Source organism: Molossus molossus, unplaced genomic scaffold (assembly GCF_014108415.1).
Source record: "Molossus molossus isolate mMolMol1 unplaced genomic scaffold, mMolMol1.p scaffold_m16_p_3, whole genome shotgun sequence".
Lineage (NCBI taxonomy): Eukaryota > Metazoa > Chordata > Mammalia > Chiroptera > Molossidae > Molossus > Molossus molossus.
This window is the reverse complement of record NW_023425366.1, coordinates 50564625-50578096: the sequence shown is the minus strand read 5'-3', so window position 1 is coordinate 50578096 and position 13472 is coordinate 50564625. Positions and strand designations below refer to the sequence as shown.

Sequence of the window (13472 nt, the reverse complement as noted above, 5' to 3'; positions counted from 1 at the left end):
ACAACAGCTTTTTAATCCACTCATCTACGGACAGGAGGGCTCAGCAAAGGAACAATGGCTTCTGCCAGCACTTTTGTCTGGGAGAAAGCACCCGCCCCCCACTAGCTCTTGCCCTGGTGCCAGACAATTTCGTTCCTCCCTGTATATCCCTGGTTCCTTTCAAGCTGCTGCCCCAGTGCTGGAGTCCAGAGGGAGTGAGTCCAAGTAAGTCTATGAGTGGGCCCTTTAAGAGGAACTGCCTAGGGTTCCAGAAGCTTCTGTGTTTCTCATCCTTAATCCCCACTAGTTTTTAAAGCTTGAAGTTATCAGGACTTCTCTTCCCCGCACTGGAACCCTGGGCAGAAGGGTCTGTTTGGTGTGGGGCTGGAATCCTTTACTCCTCAGGGGGGATTTCTGCAGCCAAGATACCTCTCCAGATTAAAAACTGCCACACGTGGGTGTAGGGACCAGCCTGTTCTGCGTCTCCACCCTTCCTACCAATCTTGATGTGGCTTCTTCTTTAATTCTCTAGTTGTAGGACTTTCATTCAGCCAAATTTCAGGAGGTTCTGAATAATGGTTTTTCTGTAGTTTAGTTGTAATTTTGATGTAGTTGTGGGAGGGGGCGAATACTGTGTTTACCTACTCCACCATTTTGATCAGAAACCCTAAATTAAGATCTTGAGATGAGGAGATAATCCTGGATTATTTGATGGGCCCTGAATCTAATTACTACAAGTGTCTTTATAAAAGAAAAACAGGAGATTTGAGACAAACAGGAGAGAAGATGATGTGAAGATGAAGGCAGAGAACTGATATAGCCAAATTCCAGGGAGCCAAAGAATGCTGATGTCCATCAGAAGTTGGAAGAGTCAAGGAAGGATTCTTCCTCAGAGCTTCCAGAGGGAGTGTAGCCCTGCTTACACCTTGGTTTTGGACTTCTGGTCTCCAGAACTATGAGATAATACACTTCTGTTGTATTTTATCTGTTTTTTAACTTTTTTAGAACACAGTGTCTGAATAGTATTTTTTTTTTTTATTGAGCCAATAAATTGAACAACCCAAGAGGAGATAATTCCAAATACATCTGGTAATTCCTTAACACAAAGACCAGTCTATCTCTCGATCACTCAAGAGTAAATTCAACCAACCACAGAGCTCTGCTTTGCACTCCCTTTACCCTCCACAGATTCCAATCAGCATTTTAGTTTCTCTCATTTAAATATGAACAATCAAAAATCAACAAGTATTTGTAGAAAATCCCAATATAAAAGAGACATCAAAATGATCTAAACAGACCAAAGGAACCCAGAAGAAACAGAAATAATGTAAGAGTCAGGATATATCTAAAACTTTTTCAAAAGGCTTAGAAAAAAAAGAAACAGAGAACATTACAGAGAGCCCTTAGAAGTTAAAAATATAATAGCAGAATTTATTTTAAAATATAGATATCTATAGCAGTTGGAAGGTATAACTTTCCAAGTCTCCTATAAAAAAAATTAAAACAAGGAGAGGAAAGAAAATTAGAAAATTACTCCAGGATATCCAGAGAGAACAGTGAAACTAGGAAAATAAATTATTAAAGAAATAAAGGACAGAAGTTTCCATATTGAAAGGACCCACGTGTCCAGTACAATAAAAAAGACATCTCACTGAAATTGCAGAACAAAAATAAAGAGAAGATCCAAAAAGCATCTAGAGAGGAAAAAACAAGTCACATACAAAGGTACAGACAGCTGAATATTTTTTTTCTTTTTCTTTTTTTTATCCTCACCAGAGGATATCTTTTTCATTAATTATAGAGAGGGAGGAAGAGAGAGAAACATTGATGTGAGAAAGAAATATCGATATGAGAGAGAAACATCAATCTATTGCCTCCTATATGCACCACAACCAGGGATGGACCTGCAACCTGGGTATGTGCTCTGAGTTCATGCACGGGATGACGCTCTAACCAACTAAGGCACACTAGCCAGGGCCAACTGAGTATTTCTTAATGTCATTATACTTTATTAATAAATAACTAATAATTAATACTTTATTAAATAAATATAAAATATAATGCTATTAAGAAATACTCAGCTTTAACTACAGTGGACTTTTTAAAAGAATTTTAATTTGAGTTACACTTTTTTCCTTTCCATTTTCTGCCAGATTTTGTTATTTTTAAATTTTAGTTAAATGCTATAGACTATCATTTTTGCTGCAGACATACCAGGAACAAGGTGAGAGGATTTGTATCATTCACAGTAACAATTACTAGGAGAGATTTTCCAATTCAAACTTGGAATCTGCAAACCTATACCATCTTAGTTACTTTATCATTTAAATATATGTGTAGTCTTTATTCTTCCAATAAAGAATTTCTGAGTGAAAATTTCTAAAGAAATTTAGAAATTTGTCTGGATATCAATGGATGATAGACATAAGGCTATTAGTCTTCCCTGTGACTCTCATAACCAAAGGATCCTCTTAATTTTTTTTCTCTTGCTCTGAAATAATATGCCTGGTTGCTGACATTTAGGAAATGGTGCAGGGTAAAGGACTGATGGATTAATGCAGCGTTTCTCAAACCTTATTTTGCATCAGTCACTTGGAAAGCCCATTGAAACATTGCTGGGCTCTACCATCAGGACTTCTGATTCATTAGGTGTGTTAGTGCATAAAAAATGATCAAAAACTTAGTTTAAAACAACACACCTTTATTATCTCATAGTTTCTGTAGGTCAGGAATGGGGCACGGCTTAGCTGGGTCCTCTGCTCAGGATCTTTCACAAGCTGCAGTCAAGGTGTTGGTCAGGACTGGGGTCTCATCTGAAGGCTCAATTAGGGAAGGATCCACGTTCAAGCTCATGTGATTGTTGGTAGAATTCAGTTCCTTTAGGTTAGGATATTCTGTAGTTATCCTCAGTTTCTTACTTCATGGGCTCTTTCAAGGTAGCCACTTGATTAATCAAAACTTGATTAGCCCAAGTCAACTAGCAAGATAAAAAATGTTACAATCTTTTGTAACCTAATCAAGGAAATGAAATGCCCTCAATGTTGAGAACATTCTATTGGTTAGAAGCAAGTTTCTCAAGAGGAGGGGATTACACAAGACTGTAAACATGAGGAGGTAAGGATCATTAGGAGCCATCTTAAAGTCTGCCCTCCAGAGTAGGCTTTGGTTGGCTGAAGAATTTGCATTTCTACCAAGTTTCCCAAGTCATACTAATACTGCTGATCTGGGACTCCACTTTGAGTACTACTGGGTCAATGAATATTACTTTCTGTTTAACCAGCCTAACCCTCAACTTTGCCATGTGTCTCAGTCTGAAACTTCTCTTATGCAGTTTCTACAGAATATAAATCTCCAGGTTCCTGACTTAGGGATTGGGACCTGGATAAGAGGAGTGGTAGCCAGACAATTTGGGGCTGGAAAAGGTAACTTGGAGTTCCAACTTTTCTCTATATATACTTTTTCACTCAGTCTCCCTGTTTTCAGCCCTGTTCACATGCTGCCTTTCATGATACCTGGTGCAGATCAGCTCCCTTCCTCTGCATATTCTTTTGGCAGGCACTTGGGTTGTAGCATTCCCCACTCTGCTAAGTCAGTTAACTCTTCTCCAATTCTCCCAAATTTGTTGAAGTCTTCTCTTGTGCTCTTTTGTTTCCTCTTTCATTTATTTATATGATATTTTAAAAAATATATCTTTTACTATCATTTTAGCATGGTTTGGGAAGGAAATAGGGAAAAATAGGAAGTCCCTTCACTGTTTTTAGTTCTAACTTAAGTCTGTGTAACCTATGTTGCAAGGAAAGGATTTAAAAAAGAATCTTTAGATAATGATACTATACTTTAGTTTTTATGAAAGAAAAATAATAAACCAATAGGCCATAGCTTGGTTCTTGGCATCTTATGTGAGCAGAAATAGACTCATTGAGATAGAGAATAGCTATAGAAAGAGAATTTTTATAAAATCACAATTTGTTTTAAGAAAAATATTATCGCCCTGGCCGGTTTGGCTCAGCGGTTAGAGCGTCAGCCTGCGGTCCTGAGAGGCCCGGGTTCGGTTCCCGCTAAGGGCATGTACCTCGGTTGCAGTTTGTCCCCGGCCCTGGTCGGTTGTGCGGGTGGCAACCACTCGATGTGTCCCTTCACATCGATGTTTCTCTCTCTCTCTCTGTTCCTCTCTCTCCCTCCCACTCTACCTGAACAAAAAATGGAAAAATGTCCTCGGGTGAGGATAAAAAAAAAAAAAAAAAAAAAAAAAAGTTGATGCCCTGGCCGGTTTGGCTCAGCGGTTAGAGCGTCGGCCTGCGGTCCGGAGAGACCCGGGTTCGGTTCCCGCTAAGGGCACATACTTCGGTTGCAGTTTGTCCCCGGCCCTGGTTGGTTGTGCAGGTGGCAGCCACTCGATGTGTCCCTTCATGTCGATGTTTCTCTCTCTCTCTCCCTTCCTCTCTCTCCCTCCCACTCTATCTGTACAAAAAAAAAAAAGGAAAAAAATATCCTCGGGTGAGGATAAAAAAAAAAAAAGAAAAATATTATCCATTGCTAAAGAAATACTGAAGGTGAAATTAGTGTAGAACTGAAACAAGTTTATTTATTTTAATCAAGCATATGATAGAGTGACTGAACAGCAGCTAGAATAAATGTGAAGTAATATGCTTAAATGCCCTATAGTTTCTTCACAAGTTGAAGAATTGTGTTTCAGTTATATTTTAAAATAGTAATAGTAATGATAATATCAATTGATGTATGTTTCTGTATTGTGCACCCTACTTAGGGTATTTTGAAGAAGTTGGTATGTATTTTCTAAGTTCCTTTATAATAATCAGCATTTGGCAGAAAAGAAGTCTGTTTTGCTTGGTAAATTTACAGAAATGAAAACAGCTGGAATCAATAAGAGGCATGCCATCGAGGAAAGCCCACTTCATTTGGCTGTCAGAAGAGGAAACTTGTCTCTGATGAAAGTTCTAATAGAATCTGGAGCAGATGTGAATCTAAAAGATAATACAGGTTTGGATTCTTTTAACTTCAATTATGTTTATAATTTGAAATCACTAAAATATACATGTCACAGCTCCCACCCCAGTTTTGAATCTGGCTGCTTTATAACAGCTACCTTGGAACAATCTTTTTAAAAAAATAATATATTAACCGAATAGTAAGATTTATCTTGGTTCCCAGCAATTGCTAAAATAACCTTCTTCAAAACAGTTTTTAACATGCATTTGGGAGCATTCAACAAGAGTATACAGAGTGGGGAGTAAGGGAAGCTTTAATTAGGTGTTTTCCTTGGAGGCCTTAATACCATTCCCTAACTTTAGAGAGAATGCAAATTTTTCCCATTTTATTGTTCCTCTTCCCTTTCCTCCTCTCTTTCTACTATTCCTTTCATCTCCCCTCCCTTAATTTAATTTTCATTTTACTCTTCACCCAAGGATATTTTCTATTTATCATCAGATAGAGTGGGAGGGAGGAGGAGAGAGAGAGAGAGAAACATCAGTGTGATAGAGCCACATCAACTGGTTGCCTCCCGCATGACCCAACCAGGACTGGGGACAAACTGCAACTGAGGTTTGTGCCCTTGACCGGAATTGAACCCACAACTCATTGGTCCGCGGGCCCACGCTCTAACCGCTGAGCCAAACTGGCTAGGGCCCTTATTTTAATTTTAATCTTCAGTTATAAATTAATCTTCTAACATTTTGCTCAACTCAAAAGAATCTTGTATGAACAATTCCAGAGGGGAAAACTCAAAGATCAATTGAATCACATCCTTTTAAAGAGAAATATGACAATGGAAGCACACAAGTAGAAAAGTCAGACATTATCTTACTATATTTAATATCTGAGTTGAAACAAATTTACATGATTAATACTTAACTCCAGTCCCAGGTGTTCAATGTTCTGTGAGTCTTTTGTTTTGACACTTCTACCAACAAATATTTTTTATTAGCTCAATTTGATTTAAAAAATGAAATACAGGAGACTTCCGGTCAAGATGGCGGCGTAGGTAAACGCTGTATCGCGTCCTCCCACAACCACATCAAAGTTACAACTAAACTACAGAACAACCATCATTCAAAACCGCCTGAAATCAAGCTGAATGGAAGTCGTACAACTGCGGAATTAAAAAAAAAAAAGCAGCTACATCCAGATTGGTAGGACAGGCTGCACGGTGGTGCGCGGCGGCGAGACGGGCTGGTCCCACACCCACGTGTGGCGGATAAAAATCAGGAGGCTGCCGCGGCTGGGAAGGTCCTTCCTGAGGACTGAGGGGTCCCCGTCCCACACCAGGTGCCCCGCTCAGGGTTCCAGTGCCAGGAAGAGAAGTCCCCATCACTTCTGGCTGGAAAAACCAGCGGAAACTGAGGCTCAGGGAAGCTGAAGCGGCTGGAGCCCCAGGCAGCTCCCTAAAGGGCCCGCGCACGGACTTACCGGACTCTCTCCCTCTAAGCTTGGAGGGGAGGCAGCTCGAGGGGCGCCAGAGACATACAGGGAAGAACGGAGCTGTTTGGCACTGGAGCGAGGGCTGGAGAGGGGGCTTCCTCGGGGACAAACGTGCTGTAAGAGGCCTTTGTTTCTTGGGTGAGCCCTTCCCGGGGGCGGCAGACAGAAGCCATATCTGGGACTCCAGCAACCTGGCTCACACTGGTAGCCCCGCCCTGCTGACTTCCTGAGGCCCCGCCCCGCCCCACACCACTTCAAGCCCACCCAAGCTGTTGCCACTTGCTTAACCATAGGATTGGCCGGTCTTGGATCCTGCTTCAGGTTTTTCCTAAATTCTTTCAAACGAGCAGCATCTGGTTTCAGCGAGCCCCATACCTCTCATTAAGTAATACACTGAAACAAACACAGGGAGGCAGCCAAGATGAGGATACAAAGAAACAGGTCCCAAATGAAAGAGCAGAACAAAACCCCAATAAAAGAACTAAGCGAAAGGGAGATAAGCAACCTAACAGATACTGAGTTCAAAATACTGCTTATAAGGATGCTCAATGAACTTAGGTGAGAACCTCAGTGAACTTAGGGAGGGCCTCAAGAGCATAAAAAAGGACCAGTTAGAAATCATGGATACACAGTTAGAATTGAAGGAGGCATTAACTGAAATAAAGAATAATTTACACAGCTTCAATAATAGAGTACGTAATCCAAGGAGCAAACCATCGATTTGGAACATAAGGAAGCAAAAAATCCCCAATCAGAACAGCAAAAAGAAAAAAGAATCCAAAAACATGAGGATAGTGTAAGGAGCCTCTGGGACAACTTCAAGCGTGCCAACATTCGCATCTTGGGAGTGCCCGAAGGAGGAGAGAGAGAACAAGAAATCGAAAACCTGTTTGAAACAATAATGGCAGAAAACTTTCCTAACTTGGTGAAGGAAACAGACATACAAGTCCAGGAAGCACAGAGAGTCCCAAACAAGATGAACCCCAAGAGGCACACACCAAGACACATCATCATCAAAATGCAAAAGGTTCAAGACAAAGAGAGAATATTAAAAGCAGCAAGAGAAAGGCAGCTAGTTACCTACAAGGGAGTACCCATTAGGCTGTCAGCTGATTTCTCAAAAGAAACTTTGCAGGCCAGAAGGGAGTGGCAAGAAATATTCAGAGTGATGAAAACCAAGAACCTACAACCAAAATTACTCTATCCTGCAAAGCTGTCATTTAGAATTGATGGACATATAAAAACTTTCCCAGACAAGAAAAAGGAGTTCATCACTACCAAACTGTTATTATATGAAATGATGAAGGGTCTTTTTGAAGAAAAAGATAAAATGTATGAACAAACAAAATGGCAATGAATACATATCTATCAACAATGGAATCTACAAACAAAATGAACAGGAAGAACAGAAACATTCTCATAGATACAGAGAACATTTTGTTGGTTGCCAGTTGGGAAGGGGGTTGGGGGAATGGGTGAAAAAGGTGAAGGGATTAAGAAGCACAAATTCATTGCTAGACTGACAAACCTCAAAGGGAAAGGGGTTGGGGGGGTGGGAAGAAATAAACCAAAGAACTTATATGCATAACCAATGGACACAGACAATAGTGTGGGAAAAGGTGGGAGGGGGGCGGGAGTGGGGAGGAGGGAGTCAATGGGGGAAAAATGTGGAACATCTGTAATACATTTTACATCCAAAAATAAAGATTTGAAGGAAAAAATAATGAAATACACATTTTAAGGCCATGGTTTCAATATCATTTCTTTTCTAGTAATGTATATGTTTGAGTCAATATAGATATTAACTCCATTAGTGCAAATAAATTTAATAATGAATATATGTAAGCTGCAGCTTGTTTTTTCCCTTTTTCCTTTTTTAGGTTGGACACCACTACATAAGGCATCTACTGAGGGATCAAATGATATAATTGTAGAGTTGTTAAAAGCTGGTGCTAATGTTAATTGTGAAAATTTAGATGGAATTCTGCCCTTACATGATGCTGTTGCAAATAATCATTTAAAGGTACTGTACATATCCAGTCTGGTTCCTATTACTCTTTCTTAGAAAAATGAATGAAGAAAATGAAGATATTTTAAATTGAGGACTAAAGTGATTCCTTATAACAAATTATTTTTAAAACCTTAAAATTATAGCCCTGGCTGGTTTGGCTCAGTGGTTAGAGTGTCAGCCCTCGGACGAAAGAGTTTTAAGTTCAGTTCCTGCCTAGGGCATGTACCTCAGTTGCCATTCAGTCTCCAGACCTGGTTAGGGTTGTGCGGGAGGCAACCAATCGATTTGTCTCTCTCACAGAGATGCCTCTCTCTCCACCCCCCCCCCCTTTCTCCCTCTCTCCCACTGTATCTGAAGATAAAGGGAAAAATATCCTTGGGTGAGGATTTTTAAAAGAAATCAAAATTACAAAGATAAGACATTGTATAATGACTGGAAAATCAATGTATTTCCTAATGATTCATTCTTCCATTGTCTCTTCATCACATAATTCATATAAATCAGAATAAAATGAAATGATTCAGAGTAAACATTGGCTGTAAATCTAATACATTCCATTTTTAATGGTTTTAAATGATTAGTTATTGTGCATAAAAGAGTCTAAATATTGTGATGCTACATGGGACAACTAGACTTTATTTAACTCAGAATTACTCAGTAGGTTTGAGGTTTCAAAGAAATGGATAAAAACGCAAATAGTGCCCTGGCCAGTTTGGCTCAGCGGTTAGAGCATCGGCCTGCGGTCCGAAGAGACCCTGGTTCGGTTCCCGCTAAGGGCACGTATTTCGGTTGCAGTTTGTCCCTGGCCCTGGTTGGTCGTGCGGGTGGCAGCCACTTGTGTCCCTTCACGTCGATGTTTCTCTCTCTCTCTCCCTCCCACTCTATCTGTACAAAAAATGGAAAAATATCCTCGGGTGAGGATTAAAAAAAAAACAAAAACGCAAATAGTTTGTTACCTGGGGAGGGGGTGGTGGTGTATATTTTTCTTAATCAGTGTGATAAAAAATATCATAAGAGAAAATTACTAGGGTCACTATTTTGATAACACTGAATTTCAAATCTAGACTTTAAATTCTTTAGATTTTTATTTATTTATTTTTAAATTTATTTATTTATTTTGTTACAGATGTTTTTCCTTTTCCCCCCACTGATTCCCACCTCCCCCTCCCTCCCTGGCTTGTCCCCAGCTTTGTTATCCAAGTCCATTGTTCATGCATACATGCATATAAGTTCTGTGGTTTATCTCTCCCCAACCACTCCCTCTTCTGGGGATTGTCAGTCGGTACCCCACTTCCACGTCTCTGGGACTACCCCATTCTTCAGACTGTTATGTTCATCATATTCCACAAATAAGTGAGATCATATGATACTTGTCTTTCTCTGTTTGGCTTGTTTCACTTAGGATAATACTTTCCAGGTCCTTCCATGTCATCTCAAAGGATAAGAGATCTTTCTTTCTTACAGCTGCATTGTACTCCATTGTGTATATGTACCACCGTTTTTTTATCCATTAGTCTACTGATGGGCATTTGGGCTGTTTCCAGATCTTAGCTATTGTAAATAGTGCTGCTACAAACATGGGGGTACAAATATTCCTTCTGATTGGTGTTTCAGGCTTCTTAGGTTATATTCCTAGGAGTGGGATCACTGGGTCAAATGGAAATTCAATTTTTAATTTTTTTAAGTAACACCATATTGTTTTCCATAGTGGCTGCACCAGTCTGCATTCCCACCAGCTGTGTACTAGAATCCCCTTGCCAACATTTGTTGTTTGATGATTTGTTGATGGCAGCCATTCTGACAAGTGTGAGGTGATACCTCATTGTTTTAACTTGCATCTCTCTGATGATTAGTGATGTTGAGCATTTCTTCATATATCTCTTGGCCATTTGTATGTCCTGTTTGGAGAGATGTCTATTTTGTTCCTCTGCCCATTTTTCAATTGAGTGATTTGTCTTACATTTGTTGAATTGTATGAACACTTTATATATATTGGAAATTAACCCCATATCTGATAAATCATTGGCAATTATGCTATCCCATACAGTGGGTTGCCTTTCCATTTTGATGATTTTATCTTTTGCTGTGCAGAAGTTTTTAAATTTGATGTAGTCCCATGTGTTCATTTTCTCCTTCTTTTCTGTTGCCTTAGGTGATGTATCAGTGAAAATTCTGCTGCATATGATGTCCGAAATTTTGTTGCTTACATTTTCTTCTAGGAATTTTATGGATTCATGAGTCATATATAAGTCTTTTTTCCATTTTGAGTTTATTCTTGTATATGGTGTAAGTTGATGGTCCAGTTTCACTTTTTTGCATGTAGCTGTCCAATTTTCCCAACACCATTTATTAAAGAGGCTATCTTTACTCCACTGTATGCTCTTGCCACCTTTGTCAAATATAAATTGAGCATGTTGCCTTGGGTCCATTTCTGGGTTCTCTGTTCTGGTCCACTTGTCAATATGCCTGTTCTTGTGCCAGTACCAGGCTGTTTTGATTACAGTGGCGTTGTAGTACAACCTGAAATCTGGTAATGTGATCCCTCCTACTTTGTTTTTCTTTTTCAAGACTGCTGTGGCTATTCGAGGTCTTTTTTGGTTCCATATGAACTTTTGAAGTATTTGTTCCAGTTCTGTGAAGTATGTCATTGGTATTTTGATGGGGATTGCATTGAATCTATAGATTGCTTTGGGTAGTATGGACATTTTAATGATGTTAATTCTTCCAATCCATGAACAATGTATGTGCTTCTACTTTTTTATATCTTCCATTTCTTTTTTCAATAACCTGTGTTTTCTGTGAAGAGGTTTTTTATTTCCTTAGTTAAGTTTATTCCTAGGTATCTTAATTTTTTTGCTACGATGGTAAATGGGATTGTCTTCTTATTTCTTTTTCTGTAATTTCATCATTGGTGTATAAGAATACCATCGATTCCATGATGTTAATTTTTTATCCTGCTACTTTGCCAAATTCATTTATTAAGTCCAGTAAATTTTTGATGGAGTCTTTAGGGTTTTCTACATATACTATCATGTCATCTGCGAATAATGACAGTTTCACTTCCTCCTTTCATATTTGGATCCCTCTTATTTTTTATTCCTGTCTGATTGCTGTGGCTAAGACTCCCAGGACTATGTTAAATAAAAGTGGCAAAAGTGGGCATCCTTGTCTTGTTCCTGTTCTTAAGGGAAATGCTTTTACTTTTTGCCCCTTGAGTATGATGTTGGTTGTAGTTCTTTCATATATGACCTTTATTATGTCAAGATATGATTACTCTATTGCCACATTGCTGAGCATTTTTATCAGAAATGGGTGCTGGATTTTGTTGAATGGCCTTTCAGTGTCTATTGATATGATCATATGGTTTTTATCTTTCATTTTGTTAACGTGGTGTATCACATTTATTGATTTGTGAATATCATACAAGCCTTACATCCCTGCGATGATTCCCACTTGGTCATGGTGAATAATTTTTTTGATGTATTGCTGGATTTGATTTGCTAGCATTTTGTTCAGGATTTTGGCATTTACGTTTATCAGGGATATTGGTCTATAGTTTTCTTTCTTTGTAGTGTCTGGTTTTGGAATTAGAATTATGCTGGCCTCATAAAACAAGTTTGGCAATCTTCCTTCTTCTTGACTTTTTTGCAATGGTTTGAGGAGAATGGGTGTTAGTTCTTCTTTGACTGTTCGGTAAAATTCCCCCGTGGAGTCTTCCAGGCCTGGGCTTTTGTTTGCTAGAAGAGTGTTGATTACATCTTCAATTTCTTCAGTTGTTATTGGTCTGTTAAAATTTTCTATCTCTTCCGGGTTCAGTTTTGGGAGACTATGTGTTTCTAGAAATTTGTCTATTTCGCTTAGATTGTTGAATTTGTTGCCGTATAATTGTTCATAGTATTTGTTAACAATCCTTTGTATTTCTGTCGTGTCAGTTATTATTTCTCCTCTTTTATTTCTGATTTTGTGTATTTGGGTTCTCTTTGTTTCTTGGTGAGTCTAGCTAAGGGTCTATCAATCTTGTTTATCTTTTCAAAGAACCAGCTCTTTGTTTCATTGATCCTTTGGATTGTGTTTTTGGTCTCCATGTCATTTATTTCCTATCTGATCTTTACTATTTCCTTCCTTCTACTTGCTCTGGGGTTTTCTTTCTGCTTGCTTTCTAGTTCTTTAAGTTGTGAGGTTAGATAGTCTGTTAGAAATTTTTATTGCTTCCTGAGGTAGGCCTGTAGTGCTATGAACTTCCCTCTCAGAACTGCTTTCGCTGCATCCCAAAAATTTTGTGTTGTTGGGTGTTCATTTTCATTGGCTTCCAGGAAGTTTTTAATTTCTTCCTTGATCTCCATAGTAACCCATTCATTGTTCAGTAACATGCTATTTAGCTTCCATGTGTTCAAATGTCTTTGCATGTTCTTGTTGCAATTGATTTCTAGTTTCATGCCATTTTGATCTGAGAAAATGCTTGATATGATTTCAATCTTCTTGAACCTGTAGAGACTTGTGCCCTAACATGTAGTCTATCTTTGAGAATGTCCCATGTGCACTTGAGAAGAATGTGAATTCTGCAGTTTCAGGGTATAATTCTCTGTAGATATTTATTAAATCCATTTGCCCTAGAGCTTCATTTAGAGCCTCTGTTTCCTTGTTAATTTTTTGCCTAGAGGATCTATCCAGTGATATCAGTGGGGTGTTGAAATCCCCTGCTATGATTGTATTGCTGTCGATTTTTCCTTGGAAGTCCTCCAGAAAATTTTTAATATATGTTGGTGCTCCTATATTGGGTACATATATGTTTATCAAGGTTATATCTTCCTGTTGGATAGATCCTTTCAGTATTATGTAGTGGCCTTCTTTGTCTCTAGTTATGGTCTTCATTTTGAAATCTATTTTATTATGAGTATTGCTACCCCAGCTTTTTTTTTCCTTTCCAATTGGTTGAAAGATTTTTTTCCATTCCTTCACTTTCAAACTATGTCTTTTGTTGTGAGGTGGATCTCTTGTAAACAACATATATGTGAGTCATGCTTTCTTATCCAGTCAGCTACTC

General features: G+C 38.8%; 1 protein-coding gene across 1 annotated transcript in view; it reads left to right on the top strand.

Annotated features, from left to right (window-relative positions):
* The window catches only part of ANKRD31 (ankyrin repeat domain 31), a 186219-nt gene that overhangs the window by 99659 nt on the left and 73088 nt on the right, over positions 1 to 13472 (top strand). Inside the window, exons 15-16 of the mRNA XM_036280691.1 lie at positions 4843 to 4980; positions 8298 to 8440. Of these exons, the coding sequence (XP_036136584.1) occupies positions 4843 to 4980; positions 8298 to 8440 (281 nt within the window). The remainder of the gene's footprint in view (positions 1 to 4842; positions 4981 to 8297; positions 8441 to 13472) is intronic.